This window comes from Mustela erminea, chromosome 14 (assembly GCF_009829155.1).
Source record: "Mustela erminea isolate mMusErm1 chromosome 14, mMusErm1.Pri, whole genome shotgun sequence".
Taxonomy (NCBI): domain Eukaryota; kingdom Metazoa; phylum Chordata; class Mammalia; order Carnivora; family Mustelidae; genus Mustela; species Mustela erminea.
The window spans coordinates 13,332,227-13,346,421 of record NC_045627.1 but is presented as its reverse complement, the minus strand read 5'-3'; the positions used below and the strand labels follow the sequence as shown (position 1 = coordinate 13,346,421).

Here is a 14,195-nt window from a genome sequence, read left to right as displayed (position 1 = left end):
GTCAGGTGATCTCTCATCGTGGGTCTGATTTCGATTTCCCTGATGAGGAGCGGTGTTGAGCTTCTTTTCGTGGGCTTGTTGGTTATCTGCGTATCTTCTTTGGAAAAATATGCATTCTGATGTTCTGTCCATTTCTTAATTGGATTTTCTTGTTTTTACTGGGTTGCATGAGTTCTTAATATATTTGGGATATCCGCCTCTTACCAGATAGATGATTTGCATGTCATCTGTGCGCCAGGGCCCTGCTGATCTTCTCTGTACCGCTCTCGCTGAAGCAAGCCCCTGGTGCATGATTTCCGGATACCTTCTCCCATTCCGCAGGCTGCCTTTTAGTTTTGCTGATTGTTTCCTTTAGTGTGCAGAAGCTTTTCAGCTTGATGTGGTCTCAGTTGTTTTTCATTTTTGTTTCCTTTGTCTTTGGAATCAGATCCCCCCAAAAACATTACTAAGATGGATATCAGGGAGCTTGCCGCTTATGTTTTCTCTCGGGAGTTCTGTGGTTTCTGTTTTTACATTTAAGTCTTTAATCCATTTTGAGTTTGTTTTTGGTCTGGTGTAAGAGAGGGATCCAGTTTCACTCTTTTTGCATGTAGCTCTCCAGTTTTCCCAACACCATTTATTGAAGAGACTCTCCTTTCCCCAGTGTATATTCTTGCCTCTCTTGTTGTAAATTAATTGATTGCATATGTGTGGGTTGATTTCTGGGCTCTCTTTTCTTCTCTTGATCTGTGTGTCTGTTTTTAGGCCAATAACATACTATTTTGATGACTTAGAGCTTGGTAGTATGATCGGAAATCCAGGCATGTTATATGTCCAGGTTTCTTTTTTTCCCCTCAAGATTGTTTTGACTTTAAGTATCTTTTGTGGTTCCATATAAATTTTAGAATTATTTTTTCTAGTTCTATGAAAAGTGGATATTGGAATTTTGATACAGATTGCCCTGTAGATTGCTGTGGAATCTATACATTGCTTTGGGTACCGTGGACATTTTCACAGTATTCTTTTATTCCATGAGCATGGATATCTTCTGTTTCTTTGTGTCATCTTCAGTTTTCTTAGTCAGTGTCTTCCAGTTTCAGTGTACAGGGTTTTCACCTCTTGGTTAAATTTATTCCTAGGTATTTTATTCTTTTTGATGCAATAGTATGGGATTGTTTTCTTAATTTTTCTTTCTGATGGTTTGCTATTAGTGTATAGAAATGCAATGGATTTTTTTTTTTTTTGTATGTGACTTTTGTGTCCTGCAACTTTACTGAATTCATTTATTAGTTCTAGCAATTTTTTTTTTAGTGGAATCCTTCAGGGTTTTCTGTATATTGTATGATACCATCTACAAATAGTGTGTTTTACTTCTTTCCAATTAGAATGCCTTTTATTTCTTTTTGCCTAGTTTCCTCAGCTAGAACTTCAGATACCATGTTGAATAAAAGTGGGGGAGTGGGCATCCTTGTCTTTCCTGGTCTTAGAAGGAAAGCTTTAGTCTTTCACCATTGAATGTGGTATTAGCTGTAGGTTTGCCACATAATGGTTTTTATAATCTTGAGGTATGTTCCCTCTATACCCTCTCTGTTGAGAGTTAACATAAGTAGATGTTGAATTCTGGCAGATGCTTTTTCTACATCTTTTTGAGATGATCGTATGAGTTCCACGTTTCATTCTGTTCACACAGTGTATTACACTGGCTGACTTGCAGATGTTGGACCATCCTTGCATCCCTGGAATAAATCGCGCTTGATCATGGTGTATGATTCTTTTAGTGTTGTCGAGTTTGGTTTGCTAATATTTTGTTGAGGATTTTTGCATCTGTGTTCAGGGATATTGGCCTGTAATTTTCTTTTTTGGGGCTATCCTTGTCTGGTTTTGGTATCAGGCTAGTATTGACCTCTTAAGGAGGTTTGGAAGCGTTTCTTCCTCATCAGTATTTTGAAAGGGTTTGAGAAGGGTAAATATTAACATTTTCTTTGAATGTTTTGGTAGAATTCATGAGTGAAGGCTTCTGTCCTGGACTTTTGTTTTTGGTGAGGTTTTTGATTACTGTTTCAGTCTCCTTATTAGTAATTGATCTATTGAGATTTTCTGTTTCTTGGTGATTTAGTCTTGGAAGGTTGTAAGTTTCTGGGAATTTCTCCATTTCTTGTAGATTTAGTTTGTTGGCATACAGTTATTTGTAATAGTCTCTTACGATTTTTGTATTTCTGTGGTGTCAGTTGTAACTTCTCTGCTTTCATTTCTCATTTTATTTATTTGAGCCTTCTCCTTTTTTCTTAATGAGTTTAGCTGAAGGTTTGTCAGTTTCATTTATCTTTTCAAAGAACCAGCTCTTAGTTTCATTGATCTTTTCTATTTGTCTTTTTAGTCTCTATTTTCATTATTTTGGACTCCCTGCTGAATGCAGAGCCTGGTGATGTGGGGCTTGATCTCAGCACTGTGAGATCATGACTTGAGCCAAAAGCAAGAAGAGTTGGCTTCTTAACCCACTGAGCCACCCAGGTACCCTGTCTATTTCATTTATTATTACTCCAAACTTTATTATTCCCTTCCTTCTGATATCTTTGGGCTTCATTTATTCTTATTCTAGTTCCTCTGGTGTAAAGTTAAATGTTCATTTATTTCTCTTGTTTCTTGAGGTTGACCTCTGTTACTCTGAACTTTCAGAGAGTCACTTGGGCGGTCTCCCACAGATTTTGGTGTGTCGTATTAATGTTTTTACATGTCTCTAGGTATTTTTTTAAATTTCTCTTTTGATTTCTTCTGTGACTCAGCAGTTGTTCAGTAATCGGTTTCATCTCTACATATTTGTAATTTTACTAGTTTTTTTCCCCTATAATTAATTTCTAGTTTTACTAGTTTTTTTTTCTATAATTAATTTCTAGTTTTATACTATTATGGTTGGAAAAGATGCTTGGTTTGATTTCAGTCATCTTTAATTTTTTGAGACTTCTTTTGTGGCCTAATGTGTTAAAGGGAATGCTTGTGTACACTTGAGAAGAACATGTGTTCTGCTGCTTTTGGTTGGAAAGTTCTGTATCTGTCAGTTAAGTGCATTGGTCTAATGCGTCATATTAAGGCCAATGTTTCCTTATTGATTTTCTGTCTGGATGATCACCATTGACGAAAGTGGTGTGCTAAAGTCCCCTGTTGTCCTGTTGCTGTCAATTTCTTTCTTTAGGTCTGTTAATAATTGTTTTATATGTTATTTTGCTCCACATTAGGTGCATATAGATTTATTGTTGAATTTTAAGAAATTTTTATGGTTTGGTTATCATTTCTTTATCAAATATGTGTTTTGCAAATAGTTTCTCCCAATCTGTGGCTTGTCTTCCCAAGCTTTTAACAGTATGTGTCTTTCATTGAGCCGAAGTAGTTGATTTTAGTGAAGTCCAGCTCATCAGTTTTTTCTTTCATTGATCCTGCTTTCAATGTTTTATCTATAAATTCATTGCAAAACTCTTGGCCTCCTAAGTCTTCTCCTGTGTTATCTTTTTTTCTTCCAAGTTTTTCTTTAAATTCCAGTTAGTATAGTATAATATTAAATGTTTCAGGCTATGTTACCGTTTTATTTATCTTGTATCTTTAATAGTTTTGCAGCTTATATTTAGGTCTGGGATCCATTTTGAGTTAATTTTTGTGAAAGGTGTAAGGTCTGTGTCTTATTGAATTTTTTAAAATGTGAATGTCCATTTCTTGCAGCACTGTTTGCAGAGAAGAAGGTCCTGTGTTGGCTTGCCTTTGCTCCTTTGTCAAAGATCAGTTGACTGTATTTGTGTGTTTCTTTTTCTAGACTCTCTGCTTCATTCCATTGATCTGTTTGTCTCTTCTTACACTGATATCATTGATTACTTTAGCTTTTAGTGTCAGTCCTTCAACTTTGTTCTTTTCCTTCAATATTGGATTAGGTACTCTGGGTTGTTTGCCTGTCCATATACACACTAGAATCTGTTTGTTGATAGCTACAAAATAACTGGCTAGAAATTTCATTGGGTATGTGTGAATGAATATATATATATGTGTGTGTATGTATATTCATACATACCCCCACACACACACATATTTTCATGGAATACATATTGATGAATACATGGAATGTATATATTCCATGAATAGGAAGACTCAGTATTATTAAGCTGGCATCTTAATAATACTGAGTCTTGGGGTGCCTGGGTGGCTCAGTGGGTTAAGCCTCTGCCTTGGGCTCAGGTCATGATCCCTGGGTCCTGGGATTGAGCCCTGCACTGGGCTCTCTGCTCATTGGGGAGCCTGCTTCCTCCCCTCTCTCTCTCTCTCTCTGCCTACTTGTGATCTCTGTCAAATAAAATCTTAAAAAAAAAAAATTTTCCTTTAAAAAAAAAAACTGAGTCTTCCTATTCATGGCTATGGAATATCTATTTACCTATCTAAATTTGCTTTGATTTCTTTTTTCAGAGTTTTGTTGTTTTATAGTATTCTTCAGGTAGATCATGTACATATTTTGTTAGAATTATACCCCACTATTTCATTAGTTTTGATGCCAGTGTAAATGGTATCATGTTTTTAATTTCTAATTTCAGTAGCTAATGTTTGGGATAGAGGTAAACAATTGACTTTTGTATATTAACTTTGGCTTTTGCAACCTTGCTTTCAGTGCTTTATTAGTTCCAAGAATTTTTTGGTTGATTCTTTGGGATTTTCTATGTCTTACCTATGAACAAAGATGGTTTTATATCTTCCTTTCCAGTCTGTGTACCTTGTATTTTCCTTCTCTTCTTGAATTAGCCAGGACTTTCAGTATTATGTCCATTAGAGTTGAAAAGAGACATCCTGTGTTTTGTTCCCTGTCTTAGGGGGAGAGCATCTAGTTTTACATCATTAAGTTATCATGTCAGCTATTGGTTTTCTGGATATTCTTTTTGGATATTCTTGGATATTATTATTATTATTTTTAAAGATTTTATTTATTTATTTGACAGACGGAGATCACACAGAAGCAGACAGAGAGGAGGAAGCAGGCTCCCTGCTGAGCAGAGAGCCTGATGCAGGGCTCAATCCCAGGACCCTGGGAACATGACCCGATCCGAAGGCAGAGGCTTTAACCCACTGAGCCACCCAGGCACCTCTGTAGATATTCTTTATCAAGTTGAGGAAGTTCTCCTCTATTCCTATTTTGCTGAGGGTTTTTAATCATAAATGGGTGTTGTGTGTATTTGTTAAATAAACTTTATTTTGGGATAATTTCAGATTTATAGAAAAGTTGCAAAAATAGTAGAGAGAATTTCCATATACTCTTCATCTAGTTTTCCCTAATGTTAGCACTTATGTAACTATGGTTCTTTTGTCAAAAATAAGAATAGTAATATTATTAACTAAATGCCAGACTTTATTCAGATTTCAAATATTTCCACAATTGCTGTTTTTTCTGCTTCAGGATCTAATATAGCATACCACATTGCACTTAGGAATCATAGTAAAAGAGAAAGATTAAAATATGAAAAACTAAAAGATCACATAGTCTAGTAGCTTCCTAGTTAATTTTCTGAATTCTTACAGGGCCCCCACTGAGAGTGGTATTGGAGGGGTTTCAGGCCCTCCACTCTGCAAACTTCTATTAGAGCAGCTCTGCTTGGATCTGTTTGATTTGAGCCCATAATAAGTTTCATTTGCAAAGTGAAACTTGGTTTTGTAGATATACCAGCTTAATTTATAAGAGGATAAATTGTAAGTCCAAGGTCACCTTGCAAGTCAGCTACAGAGCAAGGACTACTCAGTCTTGGGTCTTCTGGGCTCCCAGAGTGGCTTCCAGGTATCCTCACCGTGTCTTCTCTTCTACATCCCTGATTTTCCTTTTTCCTTCTCTTTAAGTATTACTTTCAGATCAGATGTCTGTTAGCACTGGTAGTTGGCTGACATTTCTGTTTACCAGTATACCGGTAATCGACTGTGATCTTCTTCAAGGAGAAAGGCATGGTCCTTAGCTGTAAGATCATCTGACATTGCAGACATGGACAGAAACATTCAGAGCTTCAGGGAACTTCAGTGAAATGGCTTTGACTGTATCCGAATAAAGGTGCTAAAGCTAAAGTAGATGTATTGTCTGCTTTGTTTTAAATATAGCCATTTCTTTATTGTAATGTTTGATATACATAAATACCTTGTATACAAGATGGTGTTCCTGATACCTTCTTATTGTTCTTACAGCATTGGATTAAACTGTGCTCTGGGTGCAGCTGAAATGAGACCTTTTATTGAAACAATTGGGAAATGTACAACAGCCTATGTCCTCTGTTATCCCAATGCAGGTGTGTATTTCTAGGGAGTTGCACGTGGGGATATCCAAATACACCGGACAGGGGTGGGAAGGGTTAAAAGAGTTTGGCTGAAAGAGTTGGCTTTGCAGGTCTTGGTACATAGTTGAAATTCAGTGGCCATTTTTTAAATGAAGAGTGCTTGCCTCTAGACTTGAAGGAACAATGTGACTCACCCTGAAAGCTGCAGGATTGGATAGAACTTTGGGGGATGAAGCCCAGTTACAGAGCCTTGCTTTGGGTGACAGTGTTGGCCCTGTGAACAGAGCCAAAGGGTTGAGTGCCAAGAAGGGGAGGGGGGACCCTCCTCTCTGTTCTGCCATGTTAACAACCAGTGTGTCAGCTTTTTCCTTCCTGGAAGTTAGCACTTCTAGCTTACTATATACTGATATAGATGCAGGTATTTATGGACAGTTCTCAAACTACCCAGTTAGAAACTAGTAACCCATTCTGGATTAACCAGATTTCCTGGTAAATGTTTTTGAGCATTTGCTTAAGCTACTTAGGGCGGATAGTCCTTTTCCAGCTTTCTTTCTCCAAATCAGTGTCTCTTAATGCTCACCAAATTTTATTTCCCAGAAGGCGTAAGATAACTGGAAGGAGTTAATAAATAAAATAGGAAATTGGTTAATTCAACGTTAACATTTTACTTGGGAATATTTATTTGAAAATTGGAACTTGGGAAAATTTGAGAACTTGTGTTCTGTGTTTTTTATTCATATCACCAGGTGCTCATTAGTTCAAAGGATATGTAGTAGTCCCCCAACCTCTACCCGCAAGCAGATAGCTGACAAGGTTGAGTTTCCTACATGGGAAGGGGATGGAGTTGGAGAAATCCTGTCCCATATAGTAGTAACTCTTTTCTTTCAAATGGAAGAGAAACAGTCTATGTTTATTTGCTCCTTTGTGATTTTTTTTGGGGGGGAGGGGGCGTGCTATCTCTGCATTTACTATGTTCAGTATTAAGACTTGTTTTTGCAAATAATCACCATTTAATTATAAATAAAAAGTTTCCTAACTTTTACACCTACAGCCTCAACGATCACTAGCTTGTTTGTTAAGGTGGTTTTCAGTAATGCTTGAAATCATGCTTTCTTAGGTCTTCCCAACACGTTTGGTGACTACGATGAAACTCCGGATATGATGGCCACACAACTAAAGGTTAAGGATGGTCTTTCATTTGGTTTTTTAAGAGATAGAGAAATGGAATCTTAGATTTAGAATATTTAGAAGTAGAATTTTCTCCTAAAGAAATCCCTGTGTATATATAACAAAAGCTTAACCACTCCTAATTACTGTGGTAGAGGCAGAGGGAGGGGCTCGCTATCCACATCTTTCTCCCCATCTGGCCCTGGTGGCTGTTGGAAAATCCCAGTGAGGCCGGACCCACACTAACAGAAATTCGGATATCTTCTGCAGTCCTCTCAAGTGAGGCTGTTATGCCCAAGTTTTTGCGTCTGAGAGACCACCAAGGAGCCAAGCACCGATGCAATCACACGAGGGTTTATTTGACAAGCTTAAGCTTGGGCCCAAGTATACCCAGCACAGTGGAGTAGGGACTTGGACCCCGAGCTTAGTTAAGGCAGGGGTATTTATGGCTTCCTGTTACTGAAGCAGGGTGGGGGTCTCTGGAACTAAAGCAGGGTGGGCTTACTAAAGCAGGGTGAGGGGTCTCTGAACTAAAGCAGGGTGGGGCTTACTAAAGCAAAGTAGGGGAAAGTTCAGCCCTTGGGCACAGGGGTCTGAGATGGCTGCGGAGCTAAGATGGCTGTACTTATGCTAAAGCTAAACGGAGGTGGGATGGCCTTAATTTTCTAGGCCTCCACATTTCCCCCTGAAAAATTTTGACCCTTAAATTTTTAAGGTGGTTGAAGTTGGAAGGTCTCATCTTCTGTAACTTCTTCCTGCTGAGTAGGGGTGTAGAGTTGTCCCTACCAACTGGGGCCAACATTGATCAGTTGGGGAATGTATAGGGGAGTTATGAAAGACAGGCAACTGAGTCTAGGGGTTTAAATCAATCATTAAAGGAGAGAGGGACTGTTTAAAGTGATAACCTGAGTAGATCAGAACCCAGGAAATATTTTGTGATAATCTGGAACATCAAGATGGCTGCACTTAGTCAGGGCTAGACTCGAGATGGGTACAGCCTTGTTTTTCTTGGCCTCCACAGGGGCCCCCTCCCCCACTCTACCACAACCAAACTGCTGGGTGGATTAGATGTCCTCCTTACTCCCTGTGGTCACCCATACACCTCCCACCTTTGAATCCCAGGTTGCGGGACCATAGTGCCCACTAATCCCTGCAACTTTTGCCCCAGGTTGCGGTACCATAGTGCCCACAACCCCTGGGTCTTTTCCTCATTCCTTGGACTTTGAGCTTCTAACTCAGTAACATTCTCTCCTAAATGATTTCTGACTCCTCTCTTGTGGTTTCACTTCCTTATCTAGTAGATGATATTTCCAGTACTCCTAATTCCCAGTTTCTTAATTTCCTGCCTCAGTTACTATCTTTTGCTAGCTAGCGTAAGGTTAAACTCTAGATCCCCAGTGGCCCGTATTTAGCCACTACCATGCGGTTATTGGAGAACTTGAAATGTGACTGAGGAAACGAATTTTTAGTTCTTTATTTTTAAAAAGATTTTATATCTTTATTTGAGAGAGAGAGATCAGAGCACAGGTGGGGATGGGGAAGGGTCAGAAGCAGAGGAGGAAGGAAAGGGAGCCGCAGACTCCCTGCCAGGGTGCACGATGATGACGTGAGACTTGATCCCAGGGCCCTGGGATCATAACCTGAGCCAAAGGCAGACACTTTTAACTGATGAGCCACCCAGGCGACCCTGAATATTTTTTTCTTTAGTTCTTTAAAATTTAATTTAAATGTAAAAAATGATGTTCACTTTGTTACTTGATACGTTTTCCAGCTCACATTCATTCAGCTCAGCATACGGGGAAAAGAAAAACTTTATTATGAGCAAATAGGCAAATGATTATGTAATTGTACTTCTAAATGGTGTGAAGGATTTCATAGCATTTGAACTATTTTCTGCTTTTAAACTGATATCTGGGGCACATGAAAGCTTTATATTTTGTATTAAGTATGTTTAACTTTCTCTTTATAACAAAAAATTTGTTATTGAGGAAGTGTCATCTCCTTCTGCTGAGTTGGAAGAGGCAAGTTTAGAATTCAGACAGATTCCGTGAAACTTTCTCTTTTCTGAAATGCAGGACTTTGCTGCGGATGGCTTGGTCAATATAGTGGGTGGTTGCTGTGGTACGACCCCAGATCATATCAGGTAAGGATGGCTTCTAAACACTGGGTCTTTTGTTATGGGATGAATTGTGTCCTCTACCCACTCACCATTCATGTGTTGAATTTCCTGCTGCCCAGTTCCTTTGAAATGTGACTTTATTTGGAGATAGGATCTCTAAAGAGATAATCGAGGTTAGGTAGATCATATTGGGTGGATCCAAATCCCATACAAGTGGTGTCTTTGTGAGGTGAGATGAGGACACAGACACACAGAGGAAGGGACCCAGTGGGGACAGACTGAAGGTGCAGGGTGGAGAGGGCTGTCTCCAGCAGGAGATGCTTGAGGGGAGACCAGCCTTGGCCTCACTGTGTCTCAGACTTCTGGCTTTCAGAAACTTGAGAAATGGCTGCTGTTTAAGCTGCTCAGCCAGGGGTATTTTATTTTGACAGCCCTGGCAAACTGAGATCGTTATATTGTGAAAAATTCCAAAAAACAAAATTAGATAATAAAATGACTCTCCATATGCTTATCACAGAGTTTCCATAATTTTAAAGATTTTGGTATTCTTGTCTATTATCCAACTTTTTCCTCTTAGAATACTGTAAAGCAAATTCCAGGTGTCATGATATTCTCTCCTTAAATACCTAACTAATATTCAGAAAATTAGGAAGGGATGGTTCGTGTTTCTTGTGGACAGATACATGCCTCCATTAGTTGTCTCATGGAAGGAGAAGACGGTAAGACAACAGGCACTTTGAGGTCAAGAGATGTCACACCGTCATTGCTTATCCCATGATGTGAGTGTGTGTGTGAAGCATGGGGGTGTGGAAGAAGAGCCTGGCCAAGTGTGTCCTTGCCATTTTGTGGCTTATAAGAGGGTTGCAGTCCAGTGGCATAGAATATAGTTTTGGCTATTTATAATTTGTTTTGTCTCTACTGTGACTGATGATCCTATTTTGAGCCAGTCATCTCACTGTTCTGAGTCTGCTTCTGTTTGCACGGTGTGTCCACCATCCTGAATTTCCTAACATTCCACTGCTGTTGTTAGCTTCTGTGATAGACTCTGTGAAGAACCTGTGGAATTTTTTTTTTTAAAGATTTTATTTATTTATTTATTTATTTATTTTAATTTTTTTTTTTTTTTTAAAGATTTTATTTATTTATTTGACAGAGAGAGATCACAGTAGACAGAGAGGCAGGCAGAGAGAGAGAGAGGGAAGCAAGCTCCCCGCTGAGCAGAGAGCCCGATGCGGGACTCGATCCCAGGACCCTGAGATCATGACCTGAGCCGAAGGCAGCGGCTTAACCCACTGAGCCACCCAGGCACCCCAGAGCCTGTGGAATTTTAAAAATCTCTTTTAAGTAATCAGTAGTTGAAGGTGGATCTCTTTTTGTTTTTAAATCTTTGGATCTTTTTTTGTTTTTAAGGTTATCTCCTCCTTTTTAAAATGTTGTGTTAAAAATAATTGTGTGTGTGTTTCTGTGTATCGACATCAGATATATGTATATGTCTGTGTGTGTCTCTGGCTGTCTGTCTTGTCTGTGTGTGTGTCTGTGTTTCTCTGTGTGTGTCTCTGTGTGTGTGCGCGCACACGCACGTGTGTTATCTTACTTTGGTGTCTGCTTGCCAATCTAGGGGCAGCAAAGCAAGGAGAGGAGTTCATACTAGCCCTGATAAATTTAGTGGAATAGCCAGATTTTTCCAGGTTGATCAAAGACATAATTTACTAGAGCCAATAAAGTTGAAAAGTAGATGCATAATCAAAGCAAATTTTTAAGAGTCATCGTCTTGGCATTTTAGTGATTTATTCCTATGGACCCTCTCTCCTCTGTGCTTTCTGTGCTCAGTGGGGAAAACTGACCTAAAACACAGGCCTCCATTCCTGGCTTCTCCTCCTGTACATCCCTCATTCTCAAAGATGAAGCCTTTTTTTCTTTTAAACCACTAAGAAGCAGGCACATATTTCATGGAGTAGAGGGCTTCTGTGGGCTTGGGAAAGAAATGAGATTTGCCATTTGCATTTGCATAAACCATAGCACATCTCGGTTTCCATCCCTGAGGGCAGAAACTGGTGCAGTCAGTCCACAGCAGACTGGGAAAATACAGAAAAGTTAAAGTTGACACATTCATTTTCTGCATTGCTGAGAAAACTAAAAGGCGTAACTGTTGCTGCACATTTGGAATTAGGTATATAATTATGTGCATAATTATGTTAAATAGACTTAATTTCATAGCTGGGAATTAGTTTAATTAAATTTATTTTATTCTGAATTAATGGATTTAGTGTTTTCTCTTTTAACTCAGGGAGATTGCTAAAGCTGTGAAGAACTGTAAGCCTAGAGTTCCACCTGCCACTGTTTTTGAAGAGCATATGTTACTATCTGGTAAGTGGTAAAGACATGATTTTTATCATTTCAGAAACCATTTGTGGGTTAATTTCACATGTTTATTCTAACTGGTAGTGATGCGTGTGCCAAGCAACTTGTTTTTTAGGTCGAAGAAGCGTACATATTTTTTCTTGCATTTAAATGAATTCTGGTGAAGAGCAGGGGTGGGAAATAGGCAGAAGGCACAGGTGGTTTGCCCAAGGTGGGGCCCTTGCATAGGTTTTGAACGCGGCCCTGGCTCTGTGAGGCACGGCTTTGAAAACAAACTCTCAGCCATGGGCTAAGTATTTTAATTGTCAGACTTGCTATTAGTTATTGAAAATTCTAAACTGTCAGGGCCTATGGTGTGTCATGATAGCAGCCTCTTCATAGAAAATTGTGGTAGTTTCAGCAGCTTTATTGTCACGATCCCAGAGTCACCAAAAAGGGTTGTGTATTGAAAATTCTGTTTGGTGCTGCTCAGCAGTCCCATAAGGTGGGCACCCTCCCTTTTTGAGGATAAGTTTTGATGTTCAAATAAGGAACATTAATAAAAGAGTTTATCATGCCAACTTTTTTATTTTTAGGGAACAGATTTATTTTGATATTTCTGACAGTATCAGGAACTATGAAAAATAAGCTAAATATTTGGCCATACCAAAAGTAAAATACAAGTAAAAACAGCATTTAGAAATCATGTCTGACCTTACCCAAACATGTTTCAAGATACTAAGTTTACTCCACAATACTGGAGTTTTTTTTAATCGACATAACTTAAGAAAAGCAAAAATTAAAAGGAAAAAAATGAAACCACTCAATTCCCACCCTGGAATCTTGTCATTTATAAAACAACATGCTCAGATGTCAGTGACAGTAAAATTGGAAAACCTTTCACATATCAATGAAGGAATTCAGATTCCAACAGAAGACCGTGCTTTACGCGTTTGTCGCATTCAGGTCTTAACCAAGTACAAACAAATAGAATAAGATTAACTTTAAATGTTATGTTTTCACCATAATACTTCAATGGTGTATTCTTAGGTAGTATCCCTAAGAAAAACAGTAAAATATATGTTTGTATATAAACAGATTCTTAACTGTACATGGGAAATTATGCACCCTAATAATTTTGAATTTAGCATCTCTCTGAATTGAAATATTTGTTCCTTAACGTTCCTCGAAGAAAATTGAAATAAAATACAAGGGACAGCAAAAGGAACACACCTACTTTCTCAGAACATAGTTTCATTGAATTCATCCCAGTGAGTGTGAAGTTGGGTTAAAAACCCTCTTCAGTCTTCCGTGTTTTCTTTTTATTCTCCAGAAAACAGAGAGAGGTATGTTATGATAGTTTACTATATCCTCAGATCTTAAAATTATTGTTTGCTTCAGCCAAGTGCTAGCCATTTAAATAGTAAGTTGAAACAAGAGAACCACTTAGATGTGATTATTATTTAATTTATTTTTTTATTAAGATTTTATTTATTTGAGAGAGCACAAGCAGGGGGAGGGGCAGAGGGAGAAGCAGGCTCTCCACTGATCCCAGGTGCCCCTAGATATGATTTTTTAAACGAATTTAGATGTAAGAGTAAAAGAATCCTCTTCTTCTGATTTGAATTTCATGTGCTATTTCTAAATTGCTTAAAAATCACCTTCACGGAGTACCTGGGTGGTTCAGTCAGTTAAGTGTCTGCCTTTGGTTCAGGTCCTGATCCCAGGGTTCTGGGATCGAGCCCCACATCGGGCTCTCTGCTCAGCGGGGAGCCTGCTTCCTGTCCTCTCTCTGCCTGCCTCTCTGCCTACTTGTGATCTCTCTCTCTGTCAAATAAATAAATAAAATTCTTTAAAAAATCACGTTCATTCAGATTTTAAAAGAATGACATCACACATACTATTTCATGGATTGCAAACTTAAAGAAAAAGGTATTTTTTATGTCAGATACTTCACATGCATAACTGATGAGAAGCACTCCGTGTGTGGTGCTCATAGGGCGGTGACGCAGGACCACGGCAGCATTTGGGCTACAGTACAAACAGTACCCTGTTTGCCTGCTCTGAGAGCCCTGGATCTGACTAAGGACTGGGAGACATCCTGAGGCTCATGTGGAGGGTCACTACCAGTGGGAAGAAACCACAGGACAAAACTGGGACAGCATAGCTGCCCCCATCCCTTAAACAGTCTGGAATACTTCTGTGATTATTCATCTCATATTCGTTATTTTCCTCTCCCTGATACTTTGTTCTTTCTCAACCAGTGCTTTGACAAAGGACACAAGAGCCATTTTCTTTTGGCTGGTGCT

General features: G+C 38.8%; 1 protein-coding gene across 1 annotated transcript in view; it reads left to right on the top strand.

Annotated features, from left to right (window-relative positions):
• The window catches only part of MTR (5-methyltetrahydrofolate-homocysteine methyltransferase), a 110,343-nt gene that overhangs the window by 21,243 nt on the left and 74,905 nt on the right, over positions 1 to 14,195 (top strand). The window contains exons 9-12 of the mRNA XM_032313764.1: positions 6,172 to 6,272; positions 7,378 to 7,439; positions 9,503 to 9,570; positions 11,834 to 11,913. Of these exons, the coding sequence (XP_032169655.1) occupies positions 6,172 to 6,272; positions 7,378 to 7,439; positions 9,503 to 9,570; positions 11,834 to 11,913 (311 nt within the window). The remainder of the gene's footprint in view (positions 1 to 6,171; positions 6,273 to 7,377; positions 7,440 to 9,502; positions 9,571 to 11,833; positions 11,914 to 14,195) is intronic.